Below are 15,808 nucleotides of genomic sequence, written 5' to 3' on the forward strand. Positions count from 1 at the left end.
AGAGGTGCAGTTGACACTCAATAATTCCTCTGCAGAACTGTATCAGCAGCTCCTTGGGCAGTTTGAGCTTCCTGAGTTGGCACAGAAAGAACATTCTTTGTTGTGCTTTTTTGATGTCCTTTTTGATGTTAGGTGTCCATTTTAGGTCTTGAGATATGATAGAATCTAAAATTTTGAAGATCTCTACTGTTGATACTGTGTTGTCTAGTATTGTAAGAGGTGGTAGTATAGTAGGGTTTCTCCTTAAGTTTACCACAATTTCTACATTTTTGAGTGTGTTAAGTTCCAGATTGTTCTGGTCACACCATGAGGCTAGTTGTTCAACCTCCTGTCTGTATGCAGTTTCATCATTGTCTCAAATGAGACCAATCACTGTTGTATCATCTGCAAACTTCAGTAGTTTAACAGATGGACTGTTTGAGATGCAATCATTGGTATATAGAGAGAAGAGAAGTGGAGAGAGCACCCAGCCCTGGGGGGCTCCTGTGCTACTTGTACAGGTATCTGATGTAATTTTACCTAGCTTCACCTGCTGCTTCCTGTCTATTAGGAAGCTTGTGATCCACTTACAAGTGTGTTCAGGTACTGCTACCTCATTTAGTTTAGTTGGAAGAATGTCTGGTATGATGGTACTGAATGCTGAACTAAAGTCTACAAAGAGGACCCTTGTGTAGGTCTTTGGAAATTCAAGATGTTGTAGGATGTATTGCATTTGTATGGTCATTGTTAGAATACTAAAGTCGGTACAACTGGAAAGCTCCAAATCTCTAATGAGCTCTACTGTGAAGTAATGACAGTTTCCTCTGCCATAGTCTAACACTACTCTACTGCGCTGATTTTACTGAAACTGACATGAAGTATATTACAAAGTGTGATCAGCCTATAAAAGTAGAGGACAGATAATGAGATAGCTCTGGCTAGCTTGATACAGACAAAATCCTCTCAAGTCTATCTTTTAGGGACATAGTTGTCTCCAAATATCTAAATTAGCTCTCTGCTAAACAACATACCATATTTTTCAGAGTGTAAGATGCTCCAAAGTGTAAGACGCACCTAGCTTTTGGGGAGGAAAACAAGGGGGGGAGGAGGAAATCTGCCTCTACCTCCCAGCAATTTGCCTCCTTGCAACAAACAACAAACAATACAGACAATATATACTATTTGTGGTGTTACATTTCCGACTATACTTGTACAGATGCTGTTAAAATTGATGTGGCTTTCTGGAAGTATATATTATTTCAGTTTAGCCTGATTAGAAGAAAAAAAAATCTGGCTCTGCCTGGCAGCAATTTACCTCTTGCAGCAAACAGCCATTTTCACTTTCAATTTCAGTTTCAGCTTTCAGCTGTTTCAGGCTGCAAGGATTACCATAGCCTATTGCTGCCTCCACAAGCCCATTTTCCCGTTTGCTACAAGGAGGCAAATTGCTGGGAGGCAGAAGCCAAAGGGTGGAGGCTGGTTAGTGGGCGGGGCTACATTCTGTGTATAAGACGCACCCAAATTTTCACCCTCTTTTAGGAGGAGCGAAAGGTGCATCTTAATACTCCAAAAAATACGGTAACTTATCTATTTTTAAAAAAGCAAGGGAAGCAACATTATGTTGCACATAAATGAGTATTAGGAACAGATTTTTGTAAAATAAATAGTTCATTGTACCAAGCAAGTCAGAGAAGAAATGTAAACAACCTCACAGAGATTGCCCTTTGACTTGTTCCATTGCAATTCTGACCTCTTGGGAGTACAGGAATGGATGATAATTGATTTATCCAATAGAATCAACTTTGAAACACTAAAAAATCCAAACTTCCTTTATGAGATACATATAATACATGGATTCGATCTGTTTAGACATTATTGCATATTTATACCCAGAGAACATATAATTTAATATTAATCCATTTATAAGGTGGAATATATACAAATGTTAATATATTCATTTCAAAGTTTCTAAAATATTGTTCCTGAGTTAATTTTTTAAGACATTTAGACCTAAATGGCAAGAAATAGGAACTACTGATACTTTATTAAAAGTTGATCAGTTTTGTAACATCTGGTAAATTCTGATAAAAGATAACTTTATATTTTATTCATAATAATGAGCATTAAGTCTTATATTTTATGTTGTTTTAATTTTATATTTTATTCATATTAATTAGCATTGTCTCACATTATATGTTCTTTTAATTTGTTATTAGAAAAATAAAGCAGCAAATCTTTAATATTTCTTTCAGCCAGCATTTCTCTCCAGCACCTTCAATAGCTAAATCTAATTTTTTAAAGCTGGAAATTTATATAATAGATTTTGAATAATTTGCATCATGAAAAGAAAAAAAGGAATGCCTGATATTAATAAATACATTAATTAGCAACTCCTTTGGCTATCTGTATTTTTTCAGAGTACCTGGATAAAGGGCGAAGTACCAGGAGATAGGAAATATTTTATCTTCAAACAATAGAAGAAAAATGACTCCAGATAATACAGAATAGTGAGCCTGGTATCTAAACAGTTCAAGAACAAATTTATTAAGGGATTGGTCTATAAACCATAAGAAAAATAATGCGCTATTAGGAATCAACGTACCTTCTTCTCTACCACTGATTAGGTGAGCCTAACACATTATGTCACATTAAGGGATAAGAAGCAAGCCATGGCATTAGAAAATGATAAATTTCATGTTGCTTGGCACTAATCTCTTGCATACTATATCAGAAATTCATTTGCAAAACTAATTTAAAAACAAATTTGACAAAGCTTGGTTTAGCATAACAAACTTTTCAAATTACTGTCAAAAAATCTTATTTGCATCAGTTTCTCTAACAGATTCATTTATTCCATGAGGCCCTTAAGTTCTGCAGGCCCAGTGTGGCACACCAGCCTTGGGAAGCGCATTGGTGGTTTTTAAAATCCATGGTCACTAAACGTCACCTCCTCCATAAAGGATCTTCTACCTAATTTTTCATAGTCATCACCACCCTGAAAGACGTAATGCTGGGTGCCTGCAAGGTCTCTAGACCTTATTGACACTGCTGACTCCATTGCTGCCACTGTGTTGCTAGCTGCCACAAATCCCCTCTGAGAGTTGTGTTGGCCTATGTTACATAATGCTTTTTTTTTCTTCCACTCAATCATGTCTGATTCTGAGACTTCCTGGAAAGTCCCTGCGGGGTTTTTTTTGGCAAGATTTTTCAGAACTGTTTTGCCATTGACTGGTTTAAGATCACCCAGCTGTCTTAATACCTAGGGTGGGACTAGAATTCACAGGTTCCCGGCTTCTAGCTTGATGCATTAATTACTACACCAAACTGACTCGTATTGCATTATGCTGATTTGTAATATATATATATAAGAATAAAACGAATGGAAAAAGAACACTAATAGCAATAGCACAGACTTATATACCGCTTCATAGTGCTTTACAGCCTTCTCTAAGTGATTTACAGAATCAGCATATTGCCCCCAACAATCTGGGTCCTCATTTTACCGACCTCGGAAGGATGGAAGACCTTGAGCCTAGTGAGATTCGATCTGCCAAACTGCTGGCAGTTGGTGATCAGCAGAAGTAGCCTGCAGTACTGCACTCTAACCACTGCACCTCTTAGGCACATTAAATTTTGCTCTTGACAGTTAAATTGAATGTCTTTATGAATATTACAAATGTATCAAATTACCTGAAAAGATTAAAAAACAAATCATTTATCTTTATTTTTTGAAGACTCTAGAGCAGGAGTGTCAAATTCTATTTCATTGAGGGCTGCATCAAGGTTGTGTTTGACCTCGGGAGCCCGGAATGGGCACGGCCAGCTCAACGTCACTCATCGAGGCTCCCTTTTCTGCCACCACAGCCTCCTGCAACCCTCTGCCAGTGAAAATGGAGCTCAGGGAAGCCATGAGTGGCCCATTAATGATCTGTTTTTGGCCAAGACAGCCTTCTGCAGCCCTCTGCCAGCAAAAATGGAGCTCAGGAAAGCCATGCGCAGCCTGCCCATGCTCTGTTTTCAGCCATGAGGGCCTCCAGAAGCCCTCTGTCAGCAAAAATAGAGCTTGGGGAAGCTGCATGCAGCCTTCGTTTTCGCTGGCAGAGGGCTGCAGGAGGCTGTCGTAGTCGAAACAGAGCCCAGGAAGGCTGCACGCACCCTCCCAAGCTCTGTTTTCACTGGCAGAGGCACCATGGGCCGGTCATTCACTGTGTCCAGGGCAGCCATGTGGGCCAGATCTAAACACCCTGTGGACCAGATCCAAACCATGGGCCTCAAGCTTGATACCCCTGCTCCAGAGGATCATGCAATTACCATATTTTTCGGAGTATAAGACGCACCTTTTTCCCTCAAAAAAGAGGGTGAAAATCTGGGTGCATTTTATACACTGAATACAGCATTTTTGGCCTACTGAAACCCCACCCCCTTTGCAAAAATGGATGTGCAGAGGGTTTGGGTGGCTTGCAAGTGCTCCTGGGGGCTGCGGAGAGCAAAAATGAGCAAAAATGCAAAAAATAGACCATTTTTTGCTCGTTTCCCCTCAACCCCCAGGAGCACTCTACAAGCCTCCCAAAGCTCTGCATGCCTTTTTTGTGTGTGCAAAAAACAAATCGTGCAGAGGATTTGGGAAGCCTGCAGAGTGCAAAAACTTTTTTTTTTAATTTACCTCTTCAAAATCATGGTACATTTTATATTCTGGTGCACCTTATAGTCCAAAAAATACGGTAAATGTAGACTGGGGGGGGGGAATCTTACAGATTCATTTATCTCCGCAAACAAAAAGTAATTTATGAGGTCATGGAATTAAAAACAAAAAGTGATCACCGTAATAAGACCTTAAACCACAAAGTTTGTGCAGTCTTATGCACCAAAATTTCTGTTTCAAAACAAGTAACCAGAACAGATAGAGTTGATTTTCTGTTACCATGGTAACTGCAAATGGTCACTAAACAAGGCAGTCACTAAACAAGGCATTTTGTGATGCATTTTTTAAAGCAATAATTACTTCAATATTCACTAATAAAACAAGTGTTTTTATATTCAACTCTTTTATTCACAAACTAATAGTATCTTCAAGTAGTCTAAAGCAGATTTTCTTCTGTAAATTTTTTGTTGTTGTTTATATCAGATGGTCATTTCAGCATTCAATTCTCACCGGCTCAAGGTTAACTCATGCCAATGTTTCTCTGCTCCTCTATAAGGAAATACTATATTTAAAGATTCTGATTCATATGAAAATGGATGCTTGGGGCAGAGAATTAACAAAGAGGCAGTTGTTTCATGAGAGCCACAAGAAGGCTCTGAAGCTGAATGAATGCATATGTTAAACAAGTCTGAAGAAAACACAGTTGCTCCTTTTATTTACTACATATTTGGAGCAGTCCCTCATGCTCAGCACTAGAATTATTCCTATATATTATAATTATTTCACCTCTTTCCAAACAGCTTTTACCATTCTAAGCTTTTCTTCTGCATAGTTCTAAAGATGCTTGGTATGAATGTTTTCTGGTTGTAAGAAAGATAATTTTACACCCATTCACTACTGCTGCTCTGAAGGCAAAGAGAGACTTGTTAGATTCAGATGAGTTTAAACAGCACTGCCACGGAATGGGACAGCTTGCCACTACCAACTCACCGCGGCCAACTCACCAAAAGAAAACTCAATGCAGCACAATTCAATAATTCTATTTAATTATTTAAAATTATTTTAAAAATTATTTTAATTTTTATCATCACACTTCATTTTTGTCCCTCCTTTGGCATCCTTTAATGATTCTATTGTACCATTTATTTTATACCAGTAACTTTTCTCCCATGGCAAGTTGGCCACGGCGAGTTGTCCCATGGCACGTTGGCCACAAGTTGGCAATGGCAAGTCAGCCATGGCATGTTGGCCGCAAGATGGACATGGCGAGTTGTCCTAGTACAAAGAAAATAGATTATATCTAGTTATTTTTGCCTTAGTTCTGCATTTGTAGCAGCCTGTTAGTTTGAATAATAGCAATAGCTTCAAAACCTTAGCAATAAATGTATTTAACTGAGGGAAGCCTAGTGGCATCTCTTTTCTTTTCTTCTTTCTTCTTTCTTTTCCTTTGCCCTTATTCCTGACAAACCACCTGTTTCCCCTTTTTAAAAAGAATCTGTGCCTTTGAGTCACTCCTAATAACTATCTAGATTAGTCCTTGCACTACACCACCTTCTCTTCCCCTATTACTATATGGAACAAGAGACAGTTTTCAGATGTCCCACCAAGACATTTGAATATTTCAGCCCATACCTGCTGCTGTCTACATTCATTCAGTTTGTAACAATTCTAAGGTGCAATTAATTCTAGCTAGAAATTAGAACTTAGTCTATTTATTAAGATGACGGATTATATTAATGTCTGTGTGTATAAACACAATGTACACATATCATAAAGCATCAGATAAGTGTAAGTATAATCTTTATTGTCACTGTACTTAAATACAACGAAATTGGTTAAACTTGCTTCTTAAAAAAAGATTTAATATATTCCAACTAGAAACAACAATGTAATGATATCTTGTTATACTTTTCTATTATAGTCAATGCCAAGCTAACCAGACATATTAGACTTTTTAAATTACTTAAGCAGTTAATATTTTTCTAACTTAAATATATAATATTCCTTGAGCCCAAGTTAAAGCAATTATTTAAAGTTTACCACTTACTCTTCAGTGTGCAAAAAAAAAGGGATTACATAGCCTGTATTTTGTATGATGTTCATGCTCAGTTTTAACTAGACATTTGCAGTCATTGAAATCATAATAGGAAGATGCAACCTTATTGTTCTTAGTACACCACCACCCCTGTTCTCCATTGGCTCCCTGAGTCTGCCCAAACTTGTGCACTATGTCGATGACAGTTTCCCCTAATAACTGATTTTCAAAATAATCTGATAAAGGTGCTGTAAAGGTTGTTTTAGGTAAAGAAATATTAACCCAAATCAGATGAATGGTAAAGAATATACAGTATGTATAATACTTAGATTTGCAATGTACAACTGAGTGGCAACCTCCAAAAATGTACTGTGCAGTGAGTTATCAACCTGTAATCTTACACATGTACAGATGGAAATATATATTAGCTATGGTGGCGCAGTGGTTAGAATGCAGTATTGCCCACTGCAAGCAGTTCGATTCTCACGGGCTCAAGGTTGACTCAGCCTTCCATCCTTTTGAGGACGGTAAAATGGGGATCCAGATTGTTGGGGGCAAAATGCTGACTCTGTAAACCACTTAAAGAGGGCTGTAAAGCACTGTGCAGCGGTATATAAGTCTAAGTACTATTGCTCTATCCTGTTGAGTTAAAACAAAACTCTTACACAAGCTGATACATATTTGTAGTCTACACTGAAATCAACATATGGTCGACATAATTTCAGCTTTTTTACTGAAGGAAAAAAATATTGTCATAAATACTAGCCACTAAACTTTCTTTAGCAAGTTCATGTAACTATGCATATCTAGATTTGGAATGTTATATTCCTAAACAAATTAAAATCATTTTAAGTTCAAAATAATTGGGTGCGGGACACTGTCACTTACAAAAAGAATGATAAAAACGTATTTCTAATTATAATATACATTTTAGATATTTCTATCTGTTTTTTATTTTCGCAAAATAAAGATGTAATAAAAAGATCTATATTTTTAAATTAAATTCACATGCCTTAACAGTTTTCCCCCTTCTTGCATTATTACTTCTATGTGAATAGCATGATTTTAAGTACTATTCAATTGTTTTAAACTTGTATTTCACAATTTTACCCAGCAAATATTATTTCCCCTTGATTATTGAGGTGTACTGGTGATAGTTACAGGCTAACACATGGTTAAATAAAGTATGGTTTACTTAGCTCAAATGTCTGGGTTCGCACAACACACTAGGCTAAACCCTAGCCAATGTACTGTGAGCTGTCATACTTCCTGCTTTATTTAACTAACAACTAAGAGTAGCCACGTAGAATTCATTTAATCCTAAAGAACACAAGGTGGCATTTGCCAGGATATCCTTGCCTCCAGGATGATGTTTTTCTTTTCTTACACAAGAGAAAAGACCAATTTCTCCAGTCTTTTAGATGGAGAGACGGAACTGCAGGTCACAGAGCTGATGCATTGTACCTGTGGTACAAAAACAACTAGATTTTTACAAAGAAATTTCCCCACACCACTGTCAGATCAAAACTGGCATCCCTCCCTGCAACTACAATGCATATATTAAAAAAACTGTAAAAAAAAAGGTAGGGGGGGTGTTTCAAAATGACACCACCAGAAAAAAAGTGTTTTATGCAGGATGTGAAACAAAACCAATAACATTAAGAGGTTGGTCCTCAGACCAGATGACTTCATAGATATGAGAAATACAGAGTTTTAGGTTACTAAAAAAAAAGATAAAGAAATCCTTATCTTTGTGGCAGCCTGATTCAAGGACTACATGGAGGCAGAAGTACCGTTTTCTTGCAATTAAAACGGTATGCCATTGTGTAAAGAAAAGTTCCATCATAGATTTCAAAGCAGAATTTTGCATTTGTGCACACAAAACACACAACGGTGCACAGAGCACAGATCTGGGGGTTGGCAGCACACCGTTGGGCAGGACCCGCAGCACTCCCGCCTCCTCGGTTATCTAGCTGTCATGCACTCCAGCACTCCAACTTGCCAATGTTGCAGATGTCCTGGGGCTACAAGCTCCACGAGTTGGAGGAAAGCAGCTAGGTTCTTCTTCTCATAGCTTTTCCTCTGTGCTCAAGAACGGGACATCCCTCTCTCCCCCGCCCCCACGCCTTTGAGGAATCTTTTGGGTTTTTTTTTTACTATTTCAGTTTCAACTGCAGTAATACAAGAGCACACAACAGATAGAAACTCAAAGTAAACCGCTCCAAACTTGATTGCAGAAAATATGACTTCAGCAACAAAGTGGCCAATGCCTGGAATGCACTACATGACTCTGGTCATCCTCAAACCCCTAAAACTTTAACCTTAAACTGTCTACTGTTGACCTCACCCCATTCCTAAGAGGTCTGTAAAGGGGCGTGCATAAGCGCACCATCGTGCCTACCATCCCTGTCCTGCTGCCTCACTTATTCCTATCCATTTCATTCCTATTCATGTTTACTCTTATACCTGTTCTCCTGTAAACGATTGACAAATCAAATAAAATAAATAAAAATAAATAAATAAATCCCCGGACCCGCCGCCTAGTTGCTTTTAAAGGCAGCTGGGGAAGGGAAGCCCCCGGCGGCCACTTTTCCTCCCTTACCTGTCCTGAACATCAGCTGCTCGTCTTTGGGGTCTCCGAATTCCGACAGCAAGGACTTGAAGAGGACTCCGCACGAGTTCTGGATCCCGAAGACAGTCCCGTTGCACCACATAGAGGCCAGCATGACCACCCAGCCCCAGCCTCCTTCGGGAGGCTCAGCCGTCTCCGGGTGCACTGGCGGCGGCGGCGGCTCACCCTGCTCCGCCGCCTTCTCGGGAGGGCTCTGCGTCTCCCCCAGCCTAGCCACCAAGTCCGGTTCTGCGACCCCGGAGGCGAGCAAGGCTTCCTGGGGGCACCATTCTCCGTTCTCCTTTTTCGGCTCGTCCTCGTTCGCCGTCTCACTTTCCTCCGAAGCGGAGAGAGCGTTCCCCGCTTCCACCTCCTCGCTGACGGGAGACATAACCGCGAAGCGAAGCGCCGAAAGGCGGCCTTGGGCTACGGCTCGGCGCTCCCTCGCTCCTTAGCACCGCCGAGGCAGCGCGAACATGCCCCGCGTACGAGGAAGGAGGAGCGCGATCCAGAACTTGGCCGCCGGGCGCGAAAAGAAACGTTCTCCCTCGCCGCTCGGGCGACACTACTCAAGAGCCCCGAAGCTCGATTTGCATATTATTGCCCCTGATCCGCCTGCCGCACGAGCGAGCCAGCCCCTCAAGGCGGGGCCGTCCGCGCGAGCCTTTTCCAGGTGGTTTTTGAAGGAGCGGCCCACGAGGAGGCGTGGCCTTCGAGCTAGAGATGCGCTTCTGCGACCCGCCTTCTTCGGGGCGACCCGCCTTTCAATATTCCGAACGTCCTCATTGGCTAAAGGGGGTGCTGAGGTTCCGCCCCATTCCCCCTCTCCCTGAGGCCCACGAAGCGGACAAACCGGGACAAAGCGCGGAGCGCGCGCTTGAGTAAGAAAAGGCGAGAGCGGGAAAAAGTGGGGGGGGTCGGGTTTTTGTTTGTTTGTTTGTTTGTTTTATCCCCGCGCGCGCCGAGCGGCCAAGCCCATCCGTCAAAGAGATGACGACCACCCGAGGAAGGCGATTGGATGGGGGTTGAGAGTGGGGCGGTGACAACGACAATTGCTGCTGCTGCTGCTGCTGTACTCTGCTGCAGAAGCAGCATCGAAACCCGCAGGCTTAGAATCAGGTCCGCTGGCCACGCGTTCTGCGGCGGAGGAGTCGCGTGAGAAAGGAGATCTTTCCCCGTGCTCACGACGACGGCCTCTCTCAGAGGCTGGCCTCTGTACATGCGTGTGTGTCTCTGATGTCAGCCACCTCCCCCAAAGTTAGCGACAATTTATTGGCAGGGCTGAAGGGAAACAAAAAGACTTTTGCCAAGGTACAGGGCAAAAGGGCAGGAGTTTGCACGTAGGGACAAGTAGAAACAAACAACTGAATATTGCTAACTTAGTAGATGCACCCCACATCACCTGGACAAAGATTGACCCAGGTAGATATGGTTCTTCTTTAATGAAGCCGCCATAAAAGGTATCAATCCAGATTAGGACCCATATATTAAAAGATGCTTTAAGTATATTAAATATTTAGCTCTAGTATAACGCATTCTGGACTAGAGCCCAGCCTTAATCATCAAAGGTTTATCAACCTCACTTCACATACGTCCAATGTTCAGGGTGAGCGTTATCACTAAAGTAAGAAAACAGCAGCAGGTGTTCTTTCAAGAGAGATATCCAGTAGCTCTAGGACATGGCAGCACAAATGTCAAGGCCTTGGGTGTCCCACCCACCACCCCACAGAGGGCCTCCAATCTTTGTAATCTTTAGTGTACAGAAGGTATTGTGGTTTAGGTCTGAAAGAGCACAACGGAGAGAAAAACCAAGCTTTCTTGATCTTTCAGTAGGTGGTTTCCAAGAAAGAGGGGCTTGAAAAGTGGAAAGCCAGATGTTTATAAAAAGTAGAAAAGAACTTATAAAATAACTACAAGGTGGGAATCATATGGTTATACCAAATGGACCTTCCCGAAGGAAGTCGATTGTTAGAGCTGGAATGTTGACATCAACAGGCTGATTGAGAATGGGAGATTGGATTTCCTCAGTTTACCATGACGCTGCAAATCCCTTACTAGGCTGTCCTTGGGACTATAATAATTATAGTAAAAATCAGTTATATTCATTATACTCAATTATAATAATTATAGTCAAACTAGCGGCCCACGGGCCAGGTGCATCATGTGCAAGCCACGCCCACTCCAGCTCTGCAAATGGGGGGGAAGGTCTTAAAACATCACGTGACAGCAACATGACACAGTGAGTTTGACGCCCATGGATATTATGAGCTTGCAAGGGCACTTCTATGGTTTAGATGGGATTGCAGAGGGGCTTTGTCTAGGACTCTGGGTGGGTAGGAAGAGTCAATAGAGGGATGATAGGATTATACAAAGAGTGGAGCTGGGTTTGATCCTGGCCATATCCAAAAGATGGGGGGAAAGGGTGCAGCCTCTGTTTCATTTCTTCAATTTATTTTCTCCACTATAAAGCAATTTTGAATGCACTGGAGGTAATCTTATTAACTCTTTTTAATAAAAAGGGGATTATTTTTAGTCTTGGTGTTTTCTGTCCAGTACAGATTTTGCATGTGTGACCCCTTAGAACATCTCTCAATAGCCTTTTACACAGTGGTTGTTGGACACCCTAATTCTTCCAGAAGTGTAAGAAATATTTTAGCAGGGAGAGGGGAATCTTATCACAGCTGCAAAATGCTGAGCAGTAGTTATTTTAACGTTGACCCTTTTAGGGAGAGAGGAACATGAAGAACATGTCTTTGTTTAATGATCACATTTGGGACCAGCAATTCAATCATTAAAGGAAACTAAATGAAACTGTGACCACGCTTATGATCTTACTTCAGCATTCCTTTGCTTTACAATCTTTCCTGTGAAGATTGTATATGTATAGGATTCATCACAAAGTTATTTTTTCATCACTGTGGTGAATAGTCACTAAATGAGGCAGTTACTAAAAAAGACTGACTGAAATTTTAGTAAGAAATTACTGAGCCATTGTAGGCATGTGATGAATAAAATCACTCAGATTTATTTAGTTTTGACTGGTCAATTGCTATAAACTTGATTAAAGGTGGATTTTGCCCTAGTTCCTGGGGACAAGAACAAGATCTTTTCGAGTGTTAGTACTGCCAGATGGCTGTTACATTCTTATCCTTTCTAGTTGTTTAAGGCTGCCCGAACGACTGCCATTGGCTGTGTCCAAGCTGTGGTAAATTCACCTTGAAGCGAGGAGGTGTAACTATTTTCTTGAAAAGGTGGTATTGAGCAAATGGTATATTTTCTTCAAAAAGCCATCTTAGGACACAGCAGTATTAGATGATTTTTCGATCTGTTTCCAAACTCCCAGCTTTGGGGAAGATAGTAGGGTTGCAAATCTAGAGGACCCTGAAAGAAATAGATTGTCTGCACACTTTTCTGTCAGGCTATAGATTAGCATGTCTAAGATGACACTGATCACACTTATGGAAGACTTCTGGTGGGACAGGACAGGGTTGATGTGACTTGGCTGGTCTTGCCTGATCTATGCGCAACTTTCAATATAAATTGATCATATCTTTCTGGGCCACTTTTGGGGTTGGGGAAAGAGATCGTTATTCTATAGCAGCTGTTCTCTTCTCTGGTTTGCTAGATCCAAACCAATTCTCTCTAGTTCCAATTGGTTTGGCAGTAAGGATATGATCAAGCACATAAGTCTGGCTTTTGATTTAAAAGAACAGCTGCTCCCCAGTACAACTCTACGTAAGACTGCCCTTAAAGACCACTTGGAATGCGGGCATGGAATGCACCAGTGCAAGTAGTTATGGGAGTATGTCATTTCACTCTTACAGCATCACTACTTCACAAGCTGTGCTGGTTGACAGTTGGCTTTTGGATGCATTTCAAGCTACTAATTGTCTCCCATAAGGTTCTTCGTGGCTTCCTGGTTACCTACAGGCTGCCATCTCTAGAACCTTTTGGTAAGATCTTCCAAGGTTGCTTTGCTCCAGATCCCATTGGTAAAGCAGAGGAATCTTGCAGAACCTTGGAGGGTCTTTCTATACCCAAATTTGTCCTATGGAACATCATTGTTCTGGAAGTCCATATGGCCCTGATCCTACAGCCCCTAAGACCTATAAGACCTGGCTTTTTAGTAGGCCCTGGGGCCGGGTAGTTTGGGTTCCGGCTAACCAAAATATGTTCTGTATTATTTTGGAAAGGATTGTTGTTTTCTATGATGTGGAATGTGAAGTCATATTATTGTTTGTGATAATTTCCTTGTTTTTGTTGTTCTAATTTATTTCTATTTGTAAATCACCTAGAATTGTGACTGTGATTGAAGCAGCCTTTGATTAAATAAGTTGTTGATATATCTCTGTATGTGTGTTCTTGTTCATGGAGATAATGAAATGGAAATCCTGGACATTAGATTAAGATTTCCTAAGTTATGTCTAAGGTAAACATTCAGGTCTTATGTTTTTGCATGTATTGCGAAATAACATTTTGATCTTGTCCTTAATATTTGGTATTTGATGTAATGTAAATCATGAAATTTAATTATAAATTTAGAAAAGATTAAAAAAAATAAAAGTTCAACTCTGAAAGTATAGGACAATCATGGCAATGTGTATACCTTTGGTCAATCTTATATATCAGTTGCATCTGCGTAGGCAAGTAGTTTTATGTATACTTTATATATTGTTTTTATGCTTATAGTATGTTATTTGTACACCACCAAGAATCACTGAGAGAGAGATGGGTAGTCCCTAAATATGATAAATAAATAAATAAATAAATAATATTTGATATGTTTCACAACATTATTTGTTGATTGTCAACTTTTAATTATTGTTCCACCTTTATATATGATTAGATTTTTTTAAATCTCAGAATTAGCAATTTTATTATTGTTTTTCTTTATATTTATTTTAATGAAATATATCTGATAGATGACTTGGCTGTATTTTCTTTTGTAAGTTCAATAGACTATGTGCAACAAAATAGCATTTATTTCTAAATATATATTATCTATTCATAAGCATTCCTGTGTTCTTGGGTTCCACCACAAATGCGCGTATGACAAAAGCGCGTGTGACTAAACCGCGGTGACAAAACCGCGCCATCAAAACCACAGAGACGAATGAGCGCTGAAGCGCGTCGACAACAGTGCACAGACAGAAGCGCGCTGTAACATAACCCTAAAAATAACCCTAACCCTAAACCTAAACCTAACCCTAAACCTTACCTTAACTTAAATCGCACTTCTGTCAGCGTGCTGTTGTCGGCGCGCTTTTGACATCGCAGTTTTAGCGCCGTGGTTTTGTCGGCACGCTTTTGACGTTCGCGGTTATGTCGTGCCACGGTGTTCTTGAAGTAGCTTATGAAAATCTCAAAGTCTTGAAATTGTCCAGAAAAAAAAAAAAAAAAACAGTACAAGCTGGTGGAAAATGGCCTTCTATTCAGTCAACACAATTCTCAAATGAACCCACCATAATAAAGAGAAAAAATGAAACAAGTTTTTTGGTGACAGAACAATCAACCAGTGGAACAGCTTGCCTTCAGAAGTTATGGATGCTCATTTACTGGATGCTTTTAAGAAGAAACTGGACAATCACTTGTCTGGAATGGTATAGGGTCTGTGCTTGGACTAGAAGACCTCCAAAGTCATTTTCGGTTCATACAGCATTTCTATAGAACAATGAAAACCAATAATTTTATTCTTTTGTTTTTGGGGGAGGTAGATTGGCTGGGAACATAAAGCTGATTTAAAAAAGCATCTGATATTAGTGTTTTCCTTCCACACAACGGGAAATCTAATGTATCCTTTGGTCATGTAGGACTTTCTCAAGAAGACTGGATTGAAACCCAAGACTTGTGATAGTTCCTAAAGTAACAGACATACAAGAAAAACATGTATGCCATCATCATCATCACCATCGCACTAGAAATTGAATCACCCCTGTGCGACGAATAGGCATACCAGGTTTCTATCCCAGGGAACTTCAGCCCTACAATTGGGATAGGTTAACAGCAGAGGAGGCAAATGGATGTCTTGCTTTGGTGTTACAAATAAAACATGAAGCTGGGTAACTTGATTCAAAGTATTTATAGGTTTATTGGGAAGGTTCCCAATAAACCTATAAAACAGAGGTTCACACATTTTGCTGACTTTGCTCTATTTCAGCTGTGTTTTATTGAACAAGTCAACAGAAGTCACAATCAACTGAAAAATATTAGCACAAAAAAATTAAAATAAAGGGAGAGGAACCATGTAAACAATGTTCTTTTTAAAAACCACATTTGTTTCGGGCTTAAATATCTGTCTCCTTCCTGAGTTAAAATACTGAAATTCAACTGTTCTTGAATTGTGACAAAGCAATGTGAGTGATGACATAACATTTGCTGCCCCCATTTAATAAGTTATTTTAGGAACCTGGTACGTTTAATGTTTTATACTGAGCTGGAATTAATTTGTGTGGCATTTTTATGTAATACAATATTAGGAGCTTGTTTATCAGGTAAGTAAGTGCAGTACACAAAGATACTGAAGTTACGTAAGTGCAGTACG

The 15,808-nt window shown here is 40.1% G+C and overlaps 1 protein-coding gene across 1 annotated transcript in view; it reads right to left on the minus strand.

Moving 5' to 3' along the window:
* SLC16A10 (solute carrier family 16 member 10) overlaps positions 1–9,856 on the minus strand; it is a 58,151-nt gene extending 48,295 nt beyond the window's left edge. The window contains exon 1 of the mRNA XM_014055140.2: positions 9,259–9,856. Coding sequence (XP_013910615.2) covers positions 9,259–9,658 — 400 coding nt within the window. The 5' untranslated portion in view covers positions 9,659–9,856. The remainder of the gene's footprint in view (positions 1–9,258) is intronic.
* Between the last annotated feature and the right edge of the window lie 5,952 nt (positions 9,857–15,808).

This window comes from Thamnophis sirtalis, unplaced genomic scaffold (genome assembly GCF_051295495.1).
Source record: "Thamnophis sirtalis isolate CommonGarterSnake01/CBP01778 unplaced genomic scaffold, rThaSir2_p1.2 scaffold_6, whole genome shotgun sequence".
Classification (NCBI taxonomy): domain Eukaryota; kingdom Metazoa; phylum Chordata; class Lepidosauria; order Squamata; family Natricidae; genus Thamnophis; species Thamnophis sirtalis.